Below are 23,934 nucleotides of genomic sequence, written 5' to 3'. Positions count from 1 at the left end.
GGTTTCTACATTCACTATGAAGTCAGCATGCATATTGGCCCAAAACCAGTATCGAAAAACCAATGTCGATATTATTCGATATCATTTTAAAATGCTTTTGTATTTTATTACTTTTCTTAGTGACTATTTCTTTTCGGTAACACATTAGTTATATGTGATGCTTAATAATTATAATATTATAATACATTATTTTTCAATCATTTATTGTTTTGCACAATAATTGCAAATGGTCTGCTCACATAAGAAATCTTAGTTTGGAGACATCTATTGGTCAATACCATACCCGCTGTGCTAAGCTGTGACCAGCCCTTGTACGAAGGCAGAGCTTTCTACATTCACTATAAAATGCATATTGGCCCAAAACCAATAATGAAAAATCAATGGCGATATTATCCATTATTATTTTTAAATCCTTTTATCGGCCAATATTATCGGCTACCCGATAGTATCAGATAACTCTAGTCTCCTGGCAGGGCTTATTGATACCTTTTTGTAGGTCAACTGATAATAGACATGCCAACCAATTTTCATGCAGTCAAACTGTCTTTGGCAGCTGAGTTTATATATTTTTATATGGGGCGTTGCATAGCAAAGACCCAGATAATAACATTCATCAACTTTATTCTTAGTAAGAACATCTTATTGTCCGTGTTTTTTTCGGCGCGCCGCACAGCCCGAACCATTAGTCCGAACGGCACCGTTCGAATATCAAAAAGACCGGAATTTTCGCGCGACCCAGGGAATTTTTCGAACGGCCCGGAAAAATGTTCTGTTCGCCCAAAAATGCTGTTTTTTTCTAAATGTACATACCGTATTGCCCCGAATATAAGACGGCCCTGATTATAAGTCGACCCCCTCTTTTGCAAGACTCAAGTTTGAAAAAAGACTTTTTGAACACCAAATTAATTTTTATACAGAAAATAATTACAGTACATCTGAAACAAATGATTATAACAATATATTTGAGAGAAAAAGCATGTTGTTTTGCCTCATTCAAATCTTAATATCTGAACATTTAAATATGTAAACTAAAGTGCAATCACATTCGTAAATGAATGGCTTCTGGTTTTTGAAATGTAAATAAACCAATCTATTGTGATAAAACAACAAAATTGCAATAATTGCATTAACCATCAAAGTGAAGTCTAAATGTAACTGTAATCTTGAAACAAATCTGAATAAGGAAAAACATTGCAATACAATAATGCAAACTGGTTAAACTAAAAAGAGGAGCTGAGATCTGTCATGACAGAACATCGCTTCAATGATATCTGGCGCCATCTAGCGTAATGAATGGGTATAATGTCTAGACCGCGAATATAAGACGACCCCCTCTTTTTCAGTCTTATTTCAATGCAAAAAACATAGTCTTATATTCGGGCCAATACGGTATTACAGTGGCTGCTGCTCGCCAAAAAAAACAACAACTTCTAATACCCCTCCTCTTCGAAGGGGGCGGAGGAGGCGGCATGTTGTCGACGTGTATTTCTGTCGGGGCTGTGTGAGTGTGAGCGTGCATGTGTGTGTCGGGGGTGGGTCAAGTCATCAGCCAATCAAACGTGTGTTTGGGGGGGGGGGACTGGCGCATTCAGCAAGTGAAAATGGGTAAATGTAAAATTAAGTCTGAACATAATTTACTTAATTATGGTAGGGTCAGTTCTATCCTTACAACATACGGGAAGACAATCTAAATCACCTGTAAAATTGAACTCATTATATAATGCATATAAGGTGTCCTAAAGGTTGGTGAGGACAACCGTAACGCATCCCCACCACCCCCAGATGCCTGATGAGGCAAGAACATTTTTTTAGGGGGGGTGCACTACTTCACGTTTTTTCACTTATTGCGGTTCTGGTCCCCATTAACCGCGAAAAACCAGGAATTAATGTGTAGTTGACATTATATTTTGTATATTTGTATAATTTTACAGCATTTTTTTAAACTCAAGTAGCAAAGAAAAAAAACCTCCAAGTCATGAACATCTATAAGCAAAAGATACAATATAGATATATAGATATAATACAGAAAATAATTACACTACATCTGAAACAAATGATTATAACAATATATTTGAGAGAAAAAGCATGTTGTTTTGGCTTATTGAAATCTTAATATCTGAACATTTAAATATGTAAACTAAAGTGCAATCACATTCGTAAATGAATGGCTTCTGGTTTTTGAAATGTAAATATACCAATCTATTGTGATAAAACAACAAAACTGCATTAACCACCAAAGTGAAGTCTAAATGTAACTGTAATCTTGAAACAAATCTGAATAAGGAAAAACACTGCAATACAATAATGCAAACTGGTTAAACTAAAAAGAGAAGCTGAGATCTGTCATGACAGAACATCGCTTCAATGATATCTGGCGCCATCTAGCGTTTTGAGTGGGTATAATGTGTAGACCGCGAATATAAAAACAACACCCTCTTTTTTTTCTTATTTCAGTGCAAAAAAACACCATCTTATATTCGGGCCAATACGGCGGTTTGGGTATATTATGCCAGGCCTAATGCAAGCAAAATTGACCAAATCTAAAAAGGCTGACTTACTGTGCCATTCTGGGTATGAGTTATTTAAGTTTTGTGTAGGTCTCCTCATGATAGACATGCCTACCAATTTTCATGCAGTGTAGTCAAACTGGCTTTGGGAAGTTTGGGGGCTGATTTTTTTTTTTTTTTTTTACATTCCACTGGGCCCCTCGCAAACCAATGTGAATGGTTCAATCGAACTCACTTCCTGTGACTTTCTGGGCGTGGCTTCTTGAGACATTTTTTAGCCTCTACTCATGATAAAGACTCCTACCAAATTCCATGTTGCTACGTAAAACTGGCTTCAGGGGCTGAATTTTCAAAACTGTAGTGATATCAGTTTTATGTTTTATGGCCAGTCATCAAACTTTATATATGTTCTAAATTTTGAAATCTCTTGGACAAGTTAGTCTTGTAAATTAACTTTTGGACATTAGGATTTATTTCAACCTGTGTAGCTTTTCTGCTTCTGCATTCAGGAAATATTTTTGCAACGCTTGCAGGAAGGCTGCAGGCTGGGAAACGTCGCAAATATAAATTTGGTTTGGGGAGCTGAGTGATGCTGTCTCCCCCCAAGGAGGGGCTGTGCTCTCTTGATGATTGATGACCATGACCTGACACCCACCCCTTCTCACACCGCCACTCACAAAATGTTACATATTTTTAGTTTGTTATAATAATTGTTCTTTGTAGAGGATAAAGAATAGGTACTGTATATGTGTGTATTTTTATATCATTTAAGATATCATTTAAGATTCAGTTAGATTGAGCTCCCAGTCAAAATGGATTGGAGCACTACTGTATTGCCGTCAATGCAAGCTAATGAGTTAGCATACTACAAATTCACTATTTTCATTTAATCATTCATTCATTTTTTTTGAAAATTTGTGTGGTGGTGGTGATGATGCCCCCCCCCCCTCCACTGTAGTCCCGCCCCCTCCAGCCTCCTTGAGGTGTGCCTGTGTTGAGTCATTAAATGTCAGCTCAATGTTTAGTGCCCCGGAGGAGCTTATTTGTATGGTGGAGGGTTTTATGTTTAATCTGAAATTCCTCTTTTTTTCCCCACTTGTTGCTGCAGGGCGACACTTTAACACAAGCGCTCCCATCTCTCATCGATCAGTGTGTCTGTCTCCCGACCCACCCGTGTTAGAGTGTTGGGGATGCAAACAGAGGGTAGAATAACACCCAGGAATGTAGCGGTCCACGAAACGTTATATCCTGGTCCTTAAACAGCTGATTTTACAAACTGATAAGGCAGGGATCAGCTGTGTGGTGAGTCAGGGGGCGAAGAAGGTGCGATGGGGAGACGACGCACCTTTTCAGAGGCGCGGACAGACCCCGTCGACGCTCCGGGGTTAGAGGTCACGTGACGCCTTAGCACGTTCTGAATGCTAGCCGGTAAAAATAGTCAGTATTTTGATCCTCTCAACAGTTATTCATGATAACCACAGATATTAATGATAGAAATTAAGGGAATTGATGAGATATGAATCTCAGTGCTGTACTAGTTGCTGCAGTTTTGCCATAGACTTCACCATCAGTTGACAAGACAGCTCCCACAGACTTTGTGCCATGCCTTCCCGTAGGGGGCCGACCCAGGCAGAAGGTTGAGTTGGCTGTCACAGTGATAAACTCAAACACATGCTGCGTTCTAACGCCAAATTTAGGTGGAAACAGGACGACGGTTTTAATGTATACAAGCAGGCAGGAGTGTCTCAAGAGTGATTTGGTGGAGGATTCAAGGTACGGTGCCCTCCATAATTATTGGCACCCCTGAAAAAGATGTGTTTTTTAGCTTCTATTTTTTTTTTAAAATTCAAATAATATGGGACCTTAATGGAAAAAAACAAAAAAATCCAACCTTCAATACAAGTGCATTCATTAGTGGGGAAAAAATCCCACATAAAGAAAAAAATATTTGAAATCAAATAATGTGTGTCACAATTATTAGCACCCCTGATGTTAATACTTTGTACAACCCCCTTTTGCCAACAAAACAAGGTCTGGGGACTAAGATGGCCATGGGAGGAGCTTGATTTTGTGTCTGGTGAACCATTTCTGTGTAGATTTGGCCATATGTTTAGGGTCATTGTCTTGCTGAAAGACCCAGTGACGACCCATCTTCAGCTTTCGGGCAGAGGGCAGCAGATTTTGATCTAAAATGTCCTGGTATTTCAAAGTATTCATGATGCCATGCACCCTAACAAGGTTCCCAGAGCCTTTGGAAGCGAAACAGCCCCACAGCATCACTGACCCACCCCCATACTTCACAGTGGGTATGAGGTGCTTTTCAGCAGTCACATCTTTCGTGGCACGCCAGACCCACTTAGAGTGTTTGTTGCCAAAAAGCTCAATCTTGGTCTCATCTGACCAAAGCACATGGTCCCAGTTGAAGCCTGGGACCGTGTGTATTTTTGTGTGAGACCAAGATTGAGCTTTTTGGCAACAAACACTAAGCGTTTCAACCACCATTGACTCACCCTAGCTTAGCCATTCCGGAGGTCTAAAACTAACAAATAACTAACAAACTGCACGAAATTTGTTTAAATCAACTCCAACGACTAATTAAACCCCCGCTAACTCCAAGATTAAGCCTAATGTAAAAAATTCTGAACTTCCCCTTTGAAATAAAGACCTAGCCGTTAAAATGTTGTCTATAAAAGTTATAAAGCAATGAAACAAACAACAACAATTAATGAAATGAACAAAAATCTTACAACGTAAAGTTTTCATTATGGGTCAAAATCATTTGCTTAGCCAAAACTACACCAGAGGAGGCAAGATGGATATTTAGTTTCAATGGTGGATACTTTGAAGAATGTAGAATACAAAACCTGTTTTCAGTTATTTCCCTTTTTTGCCATTCCACATGTTCGTTCATAGTTTTGATGTCTTCAATGAGAATTTACAATAGCAATGAAAATATATAAAACGCAAAAATGATTAAGTGTGTCCAAACTTTTGACTTTTGTTTCAGAGTATTCAAAATGCTTTTCCGCCGGTCCCACAAATGTAAAACTCCGCCTATGATTACAAACTCTAACTATAAAATGTACATAATTACACATATTATAAAGGCTGGCTACAAACTGTAGAAGTGCTGGCTGTCTCGTTACCTGTCAGCTTTGTTTCGAGTTTTTTTGCATTGTGCTCTAATTCCAAGTGCTTCCTTGTTCAATTGGATGTCGAGTTTTTAGTGGTCTTTCTGAGCCAGCGCAGAGTTTGCAACGCACGGAGATATTTTTGTCATCTTTACTGGACGGATATGTGAAGTAATGGCTGTGAGAAAATTTAGCCGTTTGTTGTATCTCTCCGGCTCCTTTACTGTTAGCATCCTGATAGATAGCCAGGCTATGTTGTTGACTGCCGTTGTAACGCGTGGCAGGGCAGGATGAGTGCATAAAAGGTAAAAAAAGGGAGTAGACGTCCACTTATGCACTTTTAATAGACAAAAATAAATAAATCCAGCTCAACCACTCGTCACTTGGGAGTACAACGGACCACGCACATATGGTCACACTTGACTCCCCAAAAAGTAGGTAGCAACTGAAGAAGAAAGTGAACATACAACATAAAGAGGCGCCACCGTGTGGTGGATGTCCTAAGGAATAAAGAGGATCACAGAAGTGACCGTTACACCGTGGCTGGCAGCACGCACACAGCATGGTAATACACGTGACCCGTTTTTTTCCGATGAAAAAACATGAGATGTGATGTCATCCCCAAACTCAAGAGCAGTATTTTCTATTCAAATGCTCTTCGTATATGACAGTATTCTTCATTCTACATACAGTATGAGGCAACAACAAAATAGTAATGCACAGGCACTGAGGACACTAACTTTAATCAGATTACTGGCTTGGAAAAATGAACACGTTAGATTGCTCGTTACTGAAAGAAAGTAATCAGATTACAGTCCATCATACACTTGCCATCTCCATGTGGAAAAAATATTCTATGAGATTGAAGAATGGGGAGTATAGTGGTAACAACGTCATTACTATTCTGGGCTGCAAACCATTTCCTGATTATGTTGACGTGATGGAAACCCACATTGTCCCAAACTATTTTAAAAATTTGGGCAGGTTTAAGTAAGTTATGTAAAATAAGTAGGGCTGTCAAACGATTAAAATTTTTAATCGAGTTAATTACACCTTAAAAATTAATTAATCGTAATTAATCGCAATTCAAACCATCTATAAAATATGCCATATTTTTCTGTAAATTATATATATTCTGTAAAATAAATTGTTGGAATGGAAAGATAAGACACAAGATGGATATATACAGTGGGGAGAATAAGTATTTGATACACTGCCAATGGGAAAATCCATTGTATCAAATACTTGTTCTCCCCACTGTACATTCAACATACGGTACATAAGGACTGTAGTGGGCATTTCACTCTACTGTCATTTAAATCTGTCTATGCTGTCCTCACTCCGAAGCATCTACTTTTTCCAAAGCTAGACAGCTAGTGAACGACGCCTTAATAATCAGACTTCTTCCTTTTTCATCTGATTTATTAATAAATTAGCCTCAAACCATTGTCCTCTTTAGACCGTAGTGAAACAACAAAAAAGTACACAGCATTGCATTAGCAACAACGTTAGCTTAGCACGCTATACAGGTTCACTAAACATAAACAAAAAGCGTCTCATACAAAAAATATAACATTTCGCTTACTAACATAATATGTACATTCTTTACAACAACCATACTTACGGAGAAATCTTGTCCAAGGATCATATAAGCACAACATTATCAGCCCGAGACGTCGTGCAGCCATAATGAAGAAAAGAAGAAAATAATAAACCATGTCGCAAAGCGACCACAAGCGTTCGCTGTTGTGCTGCAGCACAAAAAGCCTTTTTGTAAAACTTACAAAAAGGCAGAATGCTGTCTGAGCGGGACATGTGCGTTAATTGCGTCAAATATTTTAACGTGATTAATTAAAAAAATTAATTACCGCGCGTTAACGCGATAATTTTGACAGCCCTAAAAATAAGTGATGAAAATGCTCAAAAATAAGCACACAAATGTTGACATATTCTGACAACATGTTCATCCATTTGGCATGGAACGGCTTATGCAATGAAGTAATGACTAGATGCTGTGGTTGGTGAGAGTATTCAGTAGAGACCCATGATAATACATTTTGACCATCACGGCAGATGCAACTGATAATGTAGGAAACAGCAGGAAATTGAACAAAATCATCAATTTTCATGGATGCACAAAAAACATCTGCAACTTGCTCAAAGGAATGAGAAACTGATTTTTTGATGTGCACTAGTGATGTGATGTTGTAAGGATTGAACAGGTAGTTTTGAGAGTTGCAAGTCTGATCTGGGAAATGTACCAAAGCAATGGAGAAAAACTGTAAATCCAATGTACTACCTTCAAATTACCGTTTTTCTGTCAAAACTGCTTAAGTAGCGTGTTTCTTTCTTCTTCCCGGCTTGGGCGTGCACTCAGGTAGCTCACAGGTAGACCTTACACCCCTCCTTCCTTGGACCCCCCCACCACTACCTCCTTCTTAGTATATAAGAGGCCTCCCATGGATCCCGTGGGAGCTTCTTCTTCTTCTTTTGGTCTTACCCGCCCGTCCACATCGCCAACTAAGCATCCCGTCTAACTCCCGAAAACCGAATTCGTGTCATTTGCGCCCCGCGTCCAGTCGAGATTTTTCAGTGGGGAATCCTGGAGCCGGTGGAGCAAACAGCAGCCGCCCTGCTCAATCTCAGCGCCAACATGTTGTACCTGGAGACGGGCACCAGTACACCCTACAGTGAGGTGAGCACTTGAAGGGTAAAAAAATCAAGTCCAAATGTTGGATTTGGAAGGATTGACTTTGATTGAAGGGATTTATTTGTGTTTGGTGTTGGATTTGATGGCATGGTCAATGAATTGGAATGTTGGGATCCATGGAATGTAAACATCTGGACGCGCGCGCGATTAGTCTTTAGCGGTTTTTGGAGGTGTTTTGTTTTTGTAGATCTGGAGGAGGAATATTGGTTGAAAATTCTAGGTGGAAGTTGTCAGTTTGTCAGCCAGATTTTTGTTTTTGCTATTTTTGGAGTGGAGAGTTCACATAAATATCTCCAAATTATTGTTTCTAAAAGAGTCAAAAATTGCGGTATATGTTGTTCTACACTTGGTTAAGTATGTCAGCTATTCATTTTTCAGAAATCAATTCTTCTATTTTTCTGCATAAATTTGACTCGAGCTGCAACTTTTTGTCATTTTTGATCGATTCTTGTGTCATTATTTTGGGCAACATCAACCACAACTTCCAAGTTATGTTTCGGGAACAGATTTTCAGATGAATTCCACCACCTCCCCCGTCCCAAAATTGAGGTTTTTGCTTGACTTAATCTGGCTACTGCTTTTGTAACTTCAATTTTTTTGGGGTGGGAAGCAAAACAAAAATTTGACAAACATGATTTTTTTGTTTGTTTGTTTTTGGCCAAATTTGAGGGGCAGGGAAACAAATGTTAAAATAGACTGGGTTATTTTTCGTGGATCGCTCTCTCTTGCATATTAACTCATTGGGTGCCATTGACGGCGATAGACATGCAATTTATTTTGAGTGGGAGGTCCCTGCTAGCCCTTGCAATCCAATAAATAAAATTGGAATTGTTATTACAGCATTTTTTTTTTTAATTTGTTTTTTAATCTTCTGCTAAGCTGTGATTTATCTGGTGCTATCGGGTGTTTGGTGGTGCAAAAGTGAAAACGCGCCAAAGTTGCTGACGATGGAACGCAAAACAGGGTTGGTTGGTTCTGCAAGCAAAGCGCTGTGATTGATGACAACAGAACCACCGTTTAATTTTGACAGTCAGTTGTAGGCGTTCCCTTGGCTGTTGTTTTGGAGTGTCTTGCATCAGCCGGATTGGATTGTGAAAATAGTGGAAATGATTATATTTGGGATTTTTTTGAAGATAATCAAATGTGGTTTGAGGTGGAGTTATTGTACTTCAACAACAGGTGTTTATTGGATTTATAAATAAAGAAAGAACTTTCTTTAATCCCCTAAAATAATGAATGCAATTTTTATATTTAATAGTTTTTCTTAATTTAGTTTATGTTACATTTCTGTATGTATTTTCTTTTAATACTAATATTTTATTAGATGTTTTAAAAAACTGGAAAAATAATCAGGATTTTTTAAATTTATAATCGAAAATGAATGAATGAATGAATGAATCAAATATGGTTTGAGGTAGATGTATTCTACTTCAACATGTTTTTATTGGATTTATGAATAAATAAATAAAGTATTTTCTTTAATCTCATAAAATAATGAATGCAATTTTGATATTTAATTTTTTTCGTATTAATTTTTTTATGTTACATTTTTCAATATTAATATTTTATTTGATTTTTTAAAAATTAATTGGAAAAATTCAGAATTTTTTTCGATTACATCAAATGTGGTTTGAGGGGGATTTATAAATAAATAAGTAAATAATGAAGTTTCTTTAATCTCCTAAAATAATGCCATATTTATAGTTTTTCTTAATTTATTTTTTGTTACATTTTTGTATGTATTTTTTATATTAATATAGGGCTGCAGCTATCAATTATTTTAATGGTCGATTAATCGATGAACCATTAGTTCGAATAATCGAGTAATCGGATAAGGAACATGAAAAATTAAATTACCTGAGCTGAGCCTCAAACGGTATAAAATAAATAAATAAAGGAGGCTCTAGGTACAACAAAAGAACATTCAGCTAACTTAGACAGAAAAGTCCACTTTTTAACAATGATCTTAACAAATTTGGTTTAGACACATATTCCCACAAAAATAGGCTAAAGATACCTATAAACTAAATTACAAATGCATAAAAAAACTTTAGCTCAAACAAAAACTTAGCTCATGTTGGTCTTCACAGGGAGCACCTGGATTCAGCCATGTGAAATGATGCCGACTAGAAGGCAGTGTATCCACCCAAATCAATAAAACTAAATGCCAACACTTTCAAATTAAACCATTACAACGCCACTTTAATTAAACCAATACTCGAAGCAGCAAAATTTAATTCGAATCTTTTTTTCTAATCAAATACTCGAGTTAATCGATTAATCGTTGCAGCACTATATTAATATTCTATTAGATTTTTTCTTTTTTTAGATGTTTGGGAAAATTCAGGATTTTATGGTTTTTAATTAAATTTATTTCAACAATACATGTTTAAATAATGTGTCTCAGATATTTGTTGAATTTATTTTTGTAAGCATATACAGTGGTACATCTACTTACGAAATTAATTGGTTCTGAAAGTAATTTAGTAACTTCAATATTCTGGGAATTCAAAATTAACATGGATTCTAGGGTTGTCCCGATCACATATTTTTGCACCCGACTTTGAGTCTGACTCACCTGATTTTGAGGATTTGCCAATGCCGAGTACCGATCAGATATTTCGGCAATTTATTCAAGAGGGAAAAAAAAGCATATTCAAGTATAAAATGTTTCCATACTTCAAACATTATCACTCTTGCGTGATACTTAACGTTAGCTTCCAGTGGCAGCTAGCATAACATATTTTGTATTGTTGCGTAGTACAAAACATAACTGTATACCTTTTTGATTGTTTTGACATCCTTTGCAGCCCTTAAAGATGAAAAAACAATAACTAAATCTTCTTCTACACCCGATTCCGATCTTCTGAAACTGATGTGATCGAACCTGATTTCCGATCACGTGCTGGACTCAGAGGCATTCCTAACATATGTCTTTTTAAATTTGATCACAAATATCACAATATTTTTTTTAGATATACTTTCTTACAATCCTGAAATATAAAACCATATTTGCGAAAAATTTTACGTTATTTTCTTTTTTACGCCAAACCACATCGAGTCACGTCTCATATTAAAAGTCTTGGTGAGGGTTTTCCAAGTATATCAGTAATTTTTTTGCTAATAACAGTCAGATTGGAATATTTACGGAAAACAAGAAAAAAGCTGCAAATTTGATCGGATATTGTTTTTTTTTAAAAAAGTATTTGGTTAGTTAAATGCTATTAGGCTAGAAAAGTATACGTTTTGTAAATGTTTTGTTGTTATTTTGCTATTTCTTTGAATTGTTTTGGTCTTCTGAGCCACCATTTTGGACTTACTGCGGTGGGTGTTGGCCTTCTCAGATTGCAGGTAGCATTTAGCAGGTGTGTGTGGGGGTCACTATCTTTCAACCTGTTGTTAAGCAAAGCGGGTGGGGGTCTTTAAGTGGTGTCCGGCTCAACCCCACCGCAGAGTCAGTCGGGGGTGGGGGTCGTGTTGCAAAGCCCTCGCGAGCCCCTTTAGAAGCACACAATGTGAGCGTCCGGGGCTGGTAATTGCATTAATGGTGTGTTGATGTTGATACAATCACCTGCTGGCGAGACCACCACCTCCTTTAATGAGGCATCCACTAGTCGCTAATGCTAACGCCTGCCTCAGGCTAAGTCGGATTCTTAACGTGTTGCATGCGGAGCCCTGGAAGTTTATGATTTTTTTTGTCAGCATTTAGAGAAAATCAGAACGTATGTAACGTCAAAATTAATTGGAGTTATGATTTTTTTTTTTTCTTGTATTAACTCAATGGCTACTGTTGATGGCGCTAGACGTCCTAAAATGGGCTGGACATCTAGCACCGTCAATGGCAACCAATGAATTAAAATAAAAAAAATTAAATTGGAAAAATTAAGAACGTTTTAGTGAATTTCTAAAATAAAATATTGACATACAGTAATTGTATTGTTGAGTGAAAGTTTCTGAGGTGAGAGTTTATTCATATCCATATTCAATGAATTAAATAGTGATTCCAAAGTTAGTGATTCTGGCGTCAAACGGACTTGGTGACCTTTTGGAGGGGGGGGGGGGATGCTGAGCGTGTCAGCAAAGTTTTTAGAATGTTCCGAAGGCACTTATTAAGCAGCCATTATGGTGGAATTCAGTCAAGGAGATTTCTTTTTTTTTTATCCTGACTTCCAGTCAATTAAACAACAAATCCTTGATGACGTACTGTTTTTTTTTCCCCGGAAAGGCTGGAATTCCGACACCTATTCTTCCCGGTGATATTTGATCATAATCGCCTGTCGCTTCCGCGTCATCGTAGCGCACCCCCGCCACCATAAACAGCCCCCGCCACCCCCGGATGCCCGATGAGGCAGTGATGTCACTCATTCTGGGAAAAGATTAAATTGTGCAAGAGCGTTGTTTCCTGTGTTTGAGCGACTTTGTGGCAATGAAGTCAACCCAGAAATTTGATCTTCCAAAATAATTAATGAATACAAATTGAAATAAATGAATGAAAATTGAAGTAAGGGAATAAAACTGAAATAAATACATGTTGAAATAAATAAAAAATTTAAACAATAAATAAATGTTGAATAAATAAAAATGAAATAATATGATTTTAAATAAATAAATAAATAGATAAAAATACAAGTTTAATCAAACGTTTAAAAATATAAATAAATATATATTGAAATAAATAAATAGATAAAAATGTAAATAAATAAATAAACACTGGGTAAAAAAATGTAAAAAATAAAATAAAATCAATAAACACAAAAATAAATCGATCCATATTTAAATTAAAAAAAAAAACTGAAATGAAACGCATCTTGAAATAAATGTTAAATAAATAAATTTAGATATAAATTACAATAAAAAAAGGTCAATATTGAAATATTAAAAAACTGAAATAAATAAATGTGGAAATATCGCTAAAACAAATAAATGTTGAGAAAAAAAATTAATAAAAATAAAAACTGAATTTTTTAAAAAAAAATTATCAAATATATATTTTTTAAAAACATAAAAATCTATAATGAATATCTAAGCTAATAAATCATGCTAAAAATTAAATACAATTGAAAATATATAAAGAAATATTGAATTAAATATCTAAATTAATGAATACATATTGAAATAATAGCATTTTTACAGTGGGGAGAACCAGTATTTGATACACTGACAATGGGTTTTCCCATTGGCAGTGTATCAAATACTGGTTCTCCCCACTCTATTTATCCAACTATTTTTTAATTTAATTTTCGCACTCCCGGGCCTCCGTACTTATGATTTGACATGGATTGAAAATAAAACCCAGCTAAAATTGAACCTCTGTGAAGTTGCCCCCCCATCAGACGAATTTACTGCAAAATGGGGTGCCATTCATTTGTGCTACGTTTGCTCAGTTGTTGGGACACCCCTCTGTTACTGAGAGAGTTGGTACGCTCCGTCAGCCGCAACAGTGGGGCTGCGATTGATGTCTTCACTCCAAATGAATATCTTAATATTTCTAAAACGATAGCAACACAAACAAAAATTTCTACAGCACAAACTAAGCATAAACAATTGACACAATTTTTAGCCATTTTTTATCAAAATGGGGGGCTGGTTGACCTCAGATTGACCTATAAAAGAATTGTAAATATCTTAAAAACGATAGCAGCACAAACAAGCATAAATGTAGCACAAACAATCGACATGTATAAATTTGCGTCAGTTGGGGCAACTTGGGGGCCAATTTAAAACTAACCCTTGTTGTTAATATACAGTAATCCCTTGCTACTTAGCGCTTCAACCTTAGCGCCCTCAGTCAGTCAGTATTTATTCAAGCCAGTGCACTGGAGTTGCTTATTACAGTTCATGATGATTGACAGACAATAGGGTTTGATCTTGCCAGAGACACTTGAAAGCCAAAACTTCAAAGCACCGCGTGCGTCAATCATAGTTTAACTTGTTAAACAGTTGCTATGGCAACTCATTGTGTGTAAGTGAGCAGCTTGAGCAGATTTGAGTGGACTCACCAAGGGCGTAGGTATGGTCTCTACATTGGTAGGGACAATATAACAGCATAACCTACATGTACACTTTTTGCTCGGGATGAGACATTGATAAGACCAAACAGATTGGGTGACCGGGGGCAGGGCTACATTTCTCCCGCATATGAACCTAATTAATTGATATGCTATATCAGGGGTGCTCATTAATTCGTCACGATTGACCAGTCGATCGCAACTCTAGTGTTGGTAGTTCGCGGCACCCCCACCCCCCCCAAAAAAAAACATGTTTTTTTTTTTTTTTTAAAGCACATAGTTAATTATGATTATGTGGCGTGTATGTTGTGTTGTGTGAGCAACATATGAGGTTACGCAGCACACGTCTTTCTGTGCGCAGCTTCTTGCTAACGTTTTTCTGGTTCTATAGTTTCCAGTACAGTTTACTACATTTCTCACAGTTGAATTAATGTGAACAGTAGAAAACACAAACAGTCGGACACTTCTCTCTAAGCAACTTCCTACTCAAGTTCACACAGTTTAATTTTGTGCTAACTCCGATCGGACTTTCAGTAGCAAAATTAGTGGTGTGTTTCCCACCTCCACAACATTGGTATCTTTTTAAATTACCGTATTGGCCCCTGATTATAGGACGACCCCCTCTTTTTCAAGACTCAAGTTTGAAAAAAGACTTTTTGAACACCAAATTATTTTTTATACAGAAAATAATTACAGCACATCTGAAACAAATGATAACAATATATTTGAGAGAAAAAGCATTTTATTTTGCCTCTTTCAAATCTTAATATCTGAACATTTAAATTTGTAAACTAAAGTGCAATCACATTCGTAAATCAATGGCTTCTTGTTTTTGAAATGCAAATAAACCAATCTATTGTGATTAAAAAAAAAAAAAAAACTAAATTGCAATAACGCATTAACCATCAAAGTCAAGCCTAACTGCAACTGTAGTCTTGAAACAAATCTGAATAAGGAAAAACATTGCAATAAAATAATGCAAACTGGTCAAACTTGAGAGTAGCTGAGATCTGTCATGACAGTACATCGCTTCAATGATATCTGGCGCCGTCTAGCGTCGTGAATGGGTATAATGTCTAGACCGCGAATATAAGACGACCCCCTCTTTTTCAGTCTTATTTCAATAAGGTATTACAGTGGCTGCTGCTGGCCGGAAAAAAAAAAAAACTTCTAATACCTCTTCGAAGGGGGCGGAGGAGGCCGCATGTTGTCGACGTGTGTTTCTGTCGGGGCTGTGTGAGTGTGAGCGTGCATGTGTGTGTCGGGGGTGGGTCAAGTCATCAGCCAATCAAAAGTGCAACTGAGGGGGGAAATAATGGACCGGCGCATTCAGCAAGTGAAAAGGGGTAAATGTAAAATTACGTCTGAACATAATTCACTTAATTATGGTAGGGTCAGTTCTAGCCTTACAACATACGGGAAGACAATATAAATCACCTGTATAATTGAACTCAAGCCTATAAGGTTTCCTAACCATCCCCCCCACCATCCCCAGATGCCTGATGAGGCAAAAAAAAATTTTTGGGGGGGTGCACTACTTCGCGATTTTTCACTTATTGCGGTTCTGGTCCCCATTAACCGCGAAAAACGAGGGATTAATGTGTAGTTGACATCATATTTTGTATATTTGTATAATTTTGCAGCATTTTTTTTTTAAACTCAAGAAGCAAAGAAAAAAAACTAGAGCTGCAGCTATCGAATATTTTAGTAGTCGATTAATCGATGGACTAGTTATTTCGAATAATCGAGTAATCGGATAAGGAACATTAAAAATGAAAATACCTGAGCTGAGCCTCAAACAGTATAAATTTTAAAAATTAGGATTGATGTAAAACTAAAGAACAATTGGCTAACTTACATAGAAAAACTCCACTAGCTTAAATGCTATAAAATGCCAAAGTTTTTTTATTACAATGCTCTAAACAAATGGCTCAGACACATATTCCCCACAAAAAATGGCTAATTATACCTATAAACTAAATTATGAATACATTAAAAAACATTAGCTCAAACAAAAACTTAACTTAGGTTGGTCTTAACAGGGAGCAGTTGGATTCAGCCATGTGAAAAGAGGCAGACCAGAGGGCAGTGTATCCGCCCTAATAAATAAAACTAAATCCAAACACTTTCAAAATAAACCATTACAACGCCACTTTAATTCAGCGAATACTCGGGGCAACAAAATTTAATCCGAATATTTTTTTCTAATCGAATACTCGAGTTAATCGATTAATCGTTGCAGCACTAAAAAAAACCTCCAAGTCATGAACATCAATAATCAAAAGTCACATTTCAGTCCTTAAAAGTATATTTAACACTATTGTAAGCCACAATAACACTAAAACTTCTTCAATTGCAAATAATTGAAAACCATTTCAGTGAAATTTTTTCGGTATGGCAGTCAATGAGTTTACGTTGAGAAGAATCAGCCATAACGCATAGTTTTGTCTATTTCCCAAAGTTGACACTAACTCGGAATTTTGGGGTACAAAGTCAACACCTGCATGGCCTGCACCATTGTGTCCTCCAGACTCTTTTAAGCGCTTGTGATTTCCAGGGGGGCCTCGTCGGGCTTTCCACCCGCATGTCACCCGCGCTCGGATGACCTCGCTGCACTGTCGGTGTGTGCGTCAAAGCGGCACTAAAGTGAGAAGACTTTAATAAGGGTCCGCCAACACCTGGCCAGCCGAAGGGGGGCATAGGGAGGGACGGCCGCCTGGAAATAAACCGGCGACAGATTGATGGCCGTCCCGGAATGCGACGCTTATAAACGGAGCGGAATGGCAGCGTTTGAAGACGGATAGGTTTTGGAGCTCTAGGAAAGCCAGTAGAAATTTTTTCGTGCAGTTAGCCGTTAGCGCTGATCGTGTTTAGCGCTCTTTAGCTTTGATCTTTTATGTTATGAGTCGGGAACAGACTTTGCTTGCTATTCAAGAATACTTGTAGGAATTTAACCCTGATTATTTGTTGTAAAATGGGTACAATGGTACCTCTACTTAGGAAATTAATTGGTTTTGGAAGTAGTTTCGCAACTTAATGCAAAATTCTGTGGGTAGAGTCGTCTTTTCCATTCCCTAATCAGTTCCAACCCTCCCAAAATTCAGACATTAATATTTTATAATGCATTAAAAAGCACCAAAACACGTAACAAATAAATGTTACAATTAGATTATTGCACAATAAACATAAAATCTGAGTTGTTCATAATGTAAAAAAAACATGAATAGAGTAAGGGATAAAAATCAATACAATGATGTAAAGCTGTATGAACACAAGGGGCTAATGAAGAGGACGCTGGGATACACACATACACATACAGTAGAGGTCCCTCTTAGCCAATTGGATGCCAGGAATGCTTGGGAATGGCCAATGGCAGAGCAGCTGTAAGTATTTTACGAGGACCAGCCATACTGTATTTTTTCATTTCTTATTCTGAAGTTTCTTTCATAACAAGAGGCAATTTTGTCCCATTGAGGCATGTCTTAACCTGAAAATTCTGTATGTAGAGATGTTCGTAAGTAGAGGTACCAATGTATAGTTTTAATATTTGATTAATTTGAATTATATAGAGCTTTGGAAACAAAATATGAATAATTAACGGTATTTTATTACATAAACATGGAATTTAATATTAACATGGATTCTCGGGTTGTCCCGATCACATATTTTTGCACCAGATTTTGAGTCCGACTCACCTGATTTTGAGGATCTGTCGATACAGGATACCCATTCGATACTTCGGCAACTTATTAAAGTGAAAAAAAGAATATTCAAGTGTAAAATGTTTCCATACTTCAGACATTATCACTCTTACATGATTATATCTTAACGTTAGCTTAATAATGCATGAAAATACATCAAAACAGGTAACAAATACATGTTACAATTAGATTGTTGCTGAATAAACATAAAACCAGAGTTGTGCATCATGCAAAAAAAAAACAAGAATAAAGAATAAAAGTTAATACACTCATGTAAAGCTGTCAGAACACAATGGGCGAATGAAGAGGACGCTTGGTCCCTCTTAACCAATTGGATGCCAGGAATGCTAGGCAACAGCCAATGGCAGAGCAGCTAAGTACCGTAATTTTCGCACTATAAACCGCTACCACCAAATTTGACACAAAAACAACATTTGTTCATAGATAAGCCGTACTGGACTATAAGCCGCTGCTATCCTCACTGTATTATGGAATATTTACACCAAAAGATATGAACCAGTAACACTTTATTTGACAGCGGCATCATAAGACTGTCATAAGACCAGACGAACCACCATGAAGCTTTGGAGCTAATTGGTTCATTGCTTTAAGAAGCTTCATTTGGCCATTATTGTTCTCTTGTTGGAGACAGTCAACCTCTGCTGCCAGCTGCTGTCAACACTTTTGTCATACAACATGCCTCCTAGCATGCATTACGGCGCTTCAGATGTAAATAATCAAAATTCATGTTCTGTGCTAATTATTTCTTCAGTTACTGTTCTAGTTGTTTCATTAATGGCGTACCGCACGCAGGCTATTTTTAGACCGTGACGTTGCATCGTAAAGCGGAAGTAAAGCCGAAGTGGGACATTATAGACCCGCCCTTGCATAGACCCAACGTAAAAAGTGCTACTTTTCTCCGGTAATCTTTCAAAAATGAACATGCCGATCACGCATTGCTTTTTTGGAACTTGTAGAAACTACTCTAGACATTACGACACATGAAGGATGTTTTCTTCATACGTTTCCGGAAACCAAAAACTCGAGAGGAAAAAATGTGAAGACCGAATCAACTTGCGCGGACTTCAACACCAGCTCGGCGAATCCATTCACGTTTCATATGCAGTAAACATTATGTTGGGTTGGCATGGTCTTTCAGAGGACAAAGAGGTAAGCCATTTTTATATTTTTAACTTTTTTTTTTTGCGTAACGTTGTGCCGTACTGCTTCTGTCTGACAATGAATGACCTGAAAAGAATTACAATGGTATCTGACTGCCACTGTTTCCGTTTCTGTTATATATATAAAAACAACTTTAGTAAGGGGAAGTGTAAATAAATTATAGGATTAAGATGTGTTATCATTGAAAAAATTAAAAGTGTTCGTTGGCTGTCACTGAGTAGCATTTGCGATCGCTACACAAAGCTAACTAAATTAGCCCCAAGAACGATAAGAGACGTAGGACAACCAGAGGATATATAAGAAAGACAGGGCTGATGGTAAAGGATAGCTTGTTGAAACAGGAGAATGTCATTGTCAGTCGCGTCGATAAAAAAGCTAAAGCTATGCTTAGGTCGGCTCGTTTTTTTCGTCTTTTTCAGCCTTCGACACTAAAGCCATCTCTTTAACTGAACATTTTTAAGTTCTTCCACATCTTTGCCGGTGAATTTGGCACCAGGCACATCATTTTCGGAGAGAATTGGTAGGTTCAACTCTGTAAACATCTCCTTCGTACACGATTTCCATTCATTTCCTATTAGGGACAAACGGTGGCTTGTCCTTACTTAGCAACAGTAGCTAATGTCATGAATATTAATGAATGGAAGTGACGTGTTGCTTGCGGTACGCCATTGCTAGTTATGGAATTTATTAACACTTTATTTGAAGGTGGCACCATCAGACTATCATAAGACCATCATAATTATGACATGACACTAGTGCTGCAACGATTAATCGATTAACTTGAGTATTCGATTAGAAAAAAAATATTTGATTTAAATTTTGTTGCCTCGAGTATTCGTTTAATCAAATTGGCCTTGTAATGGTTTATTTTGAAAGTGTTTACATTTAGTTTATTGATTAGGGTAGATACATTGCCCTCTGGTCTGCCTCATTTCACATGGCTGAATCCAACTGCTCCAAGTTAAGACCAACATAAACTAAGTTTATGTTTGGTAAATGTTTTTTAATGCATTCGTAATTTAGTTTATATGTACATTTAGCCGTTTTTTTTTTTTTTGTCTGAACCATTTTTTAAGAGCATTGGGGGAAAAAAGTTAGCATTTTATAGCATTTAAGCTAGCGGACTTTTGTTATGTAAGTTAGCCAATTGTTCTTTTGTTGTACACAGGTCCTCATTTATTTATGTTTAATACCATTTGAGGCTCAGCGCAGGTATTTTAATTTTTCATGTTCCTTATCCGATTACTCGATTATTCGAACTAACTAGTTCATCGATTAATCGACTACTAAAATAATCGATAGCTGCAGCCCTACATGACACTGCCATCAGCATTAAATAATGCTTATGACAGATGCCATTTTGTGTCATCTGGCAAATTATCTCCCTTTTGAATGGTTGTAAAAGAAGAGTTGGTGACGTAATTTGCCGGATGACACTTAATGACATCTGTCATAAGCATTCATTAATGCCCGTGATAATGTCATGTCATAATAATGACGGTCTCATGGCAGTCTTATGACGCCACTGTCAAATAAAGTGTTACCTATTAACCCAAATAAATCAACAAAAAAGCCGCACTGGACTATAAGCCGCAGAATTCAAAATGAGGGCAAAAAGTAGCGGCTTTAGTCCGAAAATTACGGTATGTTACATTCAGTAAACTCTGGGAGCTGTGAGTACTAGCCATACTGTATTTTTGCCTTTCATATCCTGAAATTATTTCGGACCAAGAGGCAATATTTTCCCGCTAATACGTACTCTAACCTGAAAATTCTGTATGTGCCACTGTAGTTTTGCACCGCATGATGCCGCAAAAATTTTGGCTGATAGGAAAGTAGTGAATGGTGTTTTAACTATTTAACTCGTCGCTACCACCCTCTCCTCGTCCAAATGGATTGGACGTCTGGCATGGTCAATGGCATTGAAACTTGAGTATAATTTTATGTATTCAAAAAAATAAACGCAAATAATGACTAATAATAACATATATTTATTAGAGATGTCCCGATCGGGGTCCGATCAAGTCATTTTCAAAGTATCGGAATCGGCAAAAAAATATGGCACATGCCTTTTTTAATATATATATATATATTTTAATTAAATCGATGTCTAATTGTATTTAACGTTACAGACAAAATGTCTTACACTCATCCAGAGTCTGTAGTTTTGGCTTAAAGTAGGGCTATCAAATTTATTGCGTTAACGGCGGTAATTAATTTTTTTTTAATTAATCACGTTAAAATATTTAACGCAGTTAATGCATGCGCTGCACGATCCACTCACGCATTGTCGCGCTCAATCTGTAATGGCGCCGTTTTACCTATATAGAGAGCTAAAAGGCAGCGTAAAATGAGTAGAGTGAATTTTGGAAGCCTTTGGAGCCTTTTTTTAATTGGCTAAAGCCTTACAATCCCTCTCCCTACGATTGGAGCTACCGTGGGAAGCAATGTGGGGAAGCAAGGTAGTAATTAATCTTTTTCTTAACACCCTATGTTATTTCTCAACGCAGAGAAGCTATATCAATTGGTAGCACTACGCACAGTCATGGTTCTACTTCCCATCATGCATTTGGGCATGGCTACAGTATCATTTACTGAAAGTTCAACAAATACACTAGATGGCAATATTTAGTCACAATATACAAAGTCACAAGTCTTTCTATCCGTGGATCCCTCTCACAGAAAGAATGTTAATAATGTAAATGCCATCTTGAGGATTTATTGTCATAATAAACAAATACAGTACTTATGTACTGTATGTTGAATGTATATATTCGTCCAAGTTTTATTCATTTTTTTCTTAATGCATTGCCAAAATGTATATGATCATGAAAAATTATCGGGAATGATTGGACTTGAATCGGGAGAAAAAAAAGCAATCGGATCGGGAAATATCGGGATCGGCAGATACTCAAACTAAAACGATCAGGATCGGATCGGGAGCAAAAAAACATGATCGGAACACCCCTAATATTTTTATGCATAAATTATCCCCTTGACGCCTGAATTTACATTTAACAAATAAATATCAAATTGAATTGGAGGAATATGTAAGTACATGTCAATAATAATAATAAAAATATTGAAAATTAAACAGAAAAAATGAATAATGTGAATGACTGAATAATGAATGAATAAAAAATGGATAATTCACTAAAAATAAAAACAAAAGAATGTATTTAAAAATAAGAAAATGATGGGGGGGGGACTCAAACAAAATTGAAGAAAATCCAAATCTAATCAAAAATAAAATATTTTTAAAATTAAATGATACTTTGGAAAATATAAAGAAATGAAATTATTAATGAACTACCCATTTTTTCATTTATTATTAATTTTTAATTTTAAAAAAGTAAATATGTTTTTTGTGTTTCATTAATTTCATACACTTTTATTTCTTTCTTTTTTTGGGGGGGGATTTTCACATTTTTAGCTGTATTTTTCTATTAAATTTTCTATATTTAATATTTTTTTTCAATACTATTTTTTATGTACTCCAATGCTTTATGTCTTTGTAAAAATACATTTTTAAATGCAGTTCTAAATACTTGCATACTCACTTGAATGTTAAGTAATTGCTGTCATTGCTTGCTAAGACACTGCTTACATCTTTGGCTGCCATTGATTCGCTTCACTTCAAATGGATTGGGCATCTCCTAGTGACAAACTCACAGCAGAAAGATGATCGAACGCCACACCATTGGACGTTTATGCCATCATCAAACGAACTGAAAGAGTAAAATGTCAATTCAGGCATCAAGAGGTTAATTGAGATCAGGCATCCATGCATGTGAACATCACATTTTGGGTCACAAATGGTGAACTTTTTACTCGTTACGTTGGGAAAATGAAATTCTGTCTCTTTACTTGGTTAACAAAACTGTTTCTGCATGGGATGCACTTGATCAAGGTCTAATACTGTAGCCTATATAACCGAAAATACAATATACACGTACAGTGGTACCTCGACATACGATTGCATCAACATATGATCATTTCGACATCCGACGTAAAATTTGACTCATCATTTGTCTCGATTTATTATGACATGCTCGAAATACGATGATTTATGACAGTGCCGCAATTTAATTGTTTTTTTCGGAAAACGGACGCTACGCAGATTTCCTTGTGAAAGAAAACAACATGGGTCCCAAGAAGGTTAGTGCAGGTGGTGAAACAAGGATAAAGGTAACGCTAATCATTGACATTAAGAAAGAAATGATAGAAAAACATGAGCGTGGTGTGCATGTTCGTGAACTGGCTTGACAATATGGCCGGTCTCCTCTGACGTCCGTTCGCCAGTCCCTATATATTGACAATGAAAACGCTTTTTTTTAATTTTCTGATTTGGTATTATTATTATTATTGTAACTAGAGATGCCGATCGATCGGGTCCGATCATGCCATTTTCAAAGTATCGGAATTGGCAAAAAAACATCAGCCATGCCTTTTTTTAATATACAGTATATATATTTTTTTTAATTAAATAATTTTCCAATTGTATTTAACGTTACAGACATAATATGTTACACTCATCCAGAGTCGTTAGTTTAGGCTTAAGGTAGGGTTATCAAATTATCGATAACGGCGGTAATTAATTTTTTTTTTAAATGTATCACGTTTATATACGTATATACGTATACGTATATTTTTTTTTTAATTAAATCGATTTCTAATTGTATTTAACGTTACAGA

The 23,934-nt window shown here is 36.5% G+C and overlaps 1 protein-coding gene across 4 annotated transcripts in view; it reads left to right on the top strand.

The window, feature by feature from the left end:
- tp63 (tumor protein p63) overlaps positions 1 to 23,934 on the top strand; it is a 99,557-nt gene that overhangs the window by 24,099 nt on the left and 51,524 nt on the right. Inside the window, exon 1 of one of the 4 annotated variants that reach the window (XM_057841581.1) lies at positions 8,125 to 8,333. The exons of the other annotated variants lie outside the window; for them this stretch is intronic. Within the exon in view, the coding sequence (XP_057697564.1) occupies positions 8,292 to 8,333 (42 nt within the window). The 5' untranslated portion in view covers positions 8,125 to 8,291. Of the gene's footprint in view, positions 1 to 8,124; positions 8,334 to 23,934 lie in introns of those variants that run through there. 4 annotated transcript variants of the gene reach the window in all.

Source organism: Corythoichthys intestinalis, chromosome 7 (genome assembly GCF_030265065.1).
Source record: "Corythoichthys intestinalis isolate RoL2023-P3 chromosome 7, ASM3026506v1, whole genome shotgun sequence".
NCBI lineage: Eukaryota > Metazoa > Chordata > Actinopteri > Syngnathiformes > Syngnathidae > Corythoichthys > Corythoichthys intestinalis.
The sequence above is the reverse complement of the archived record's forward strand: the minus strand, read 5'-3'. Positions and strand labels throughout refer to the sequence as shown.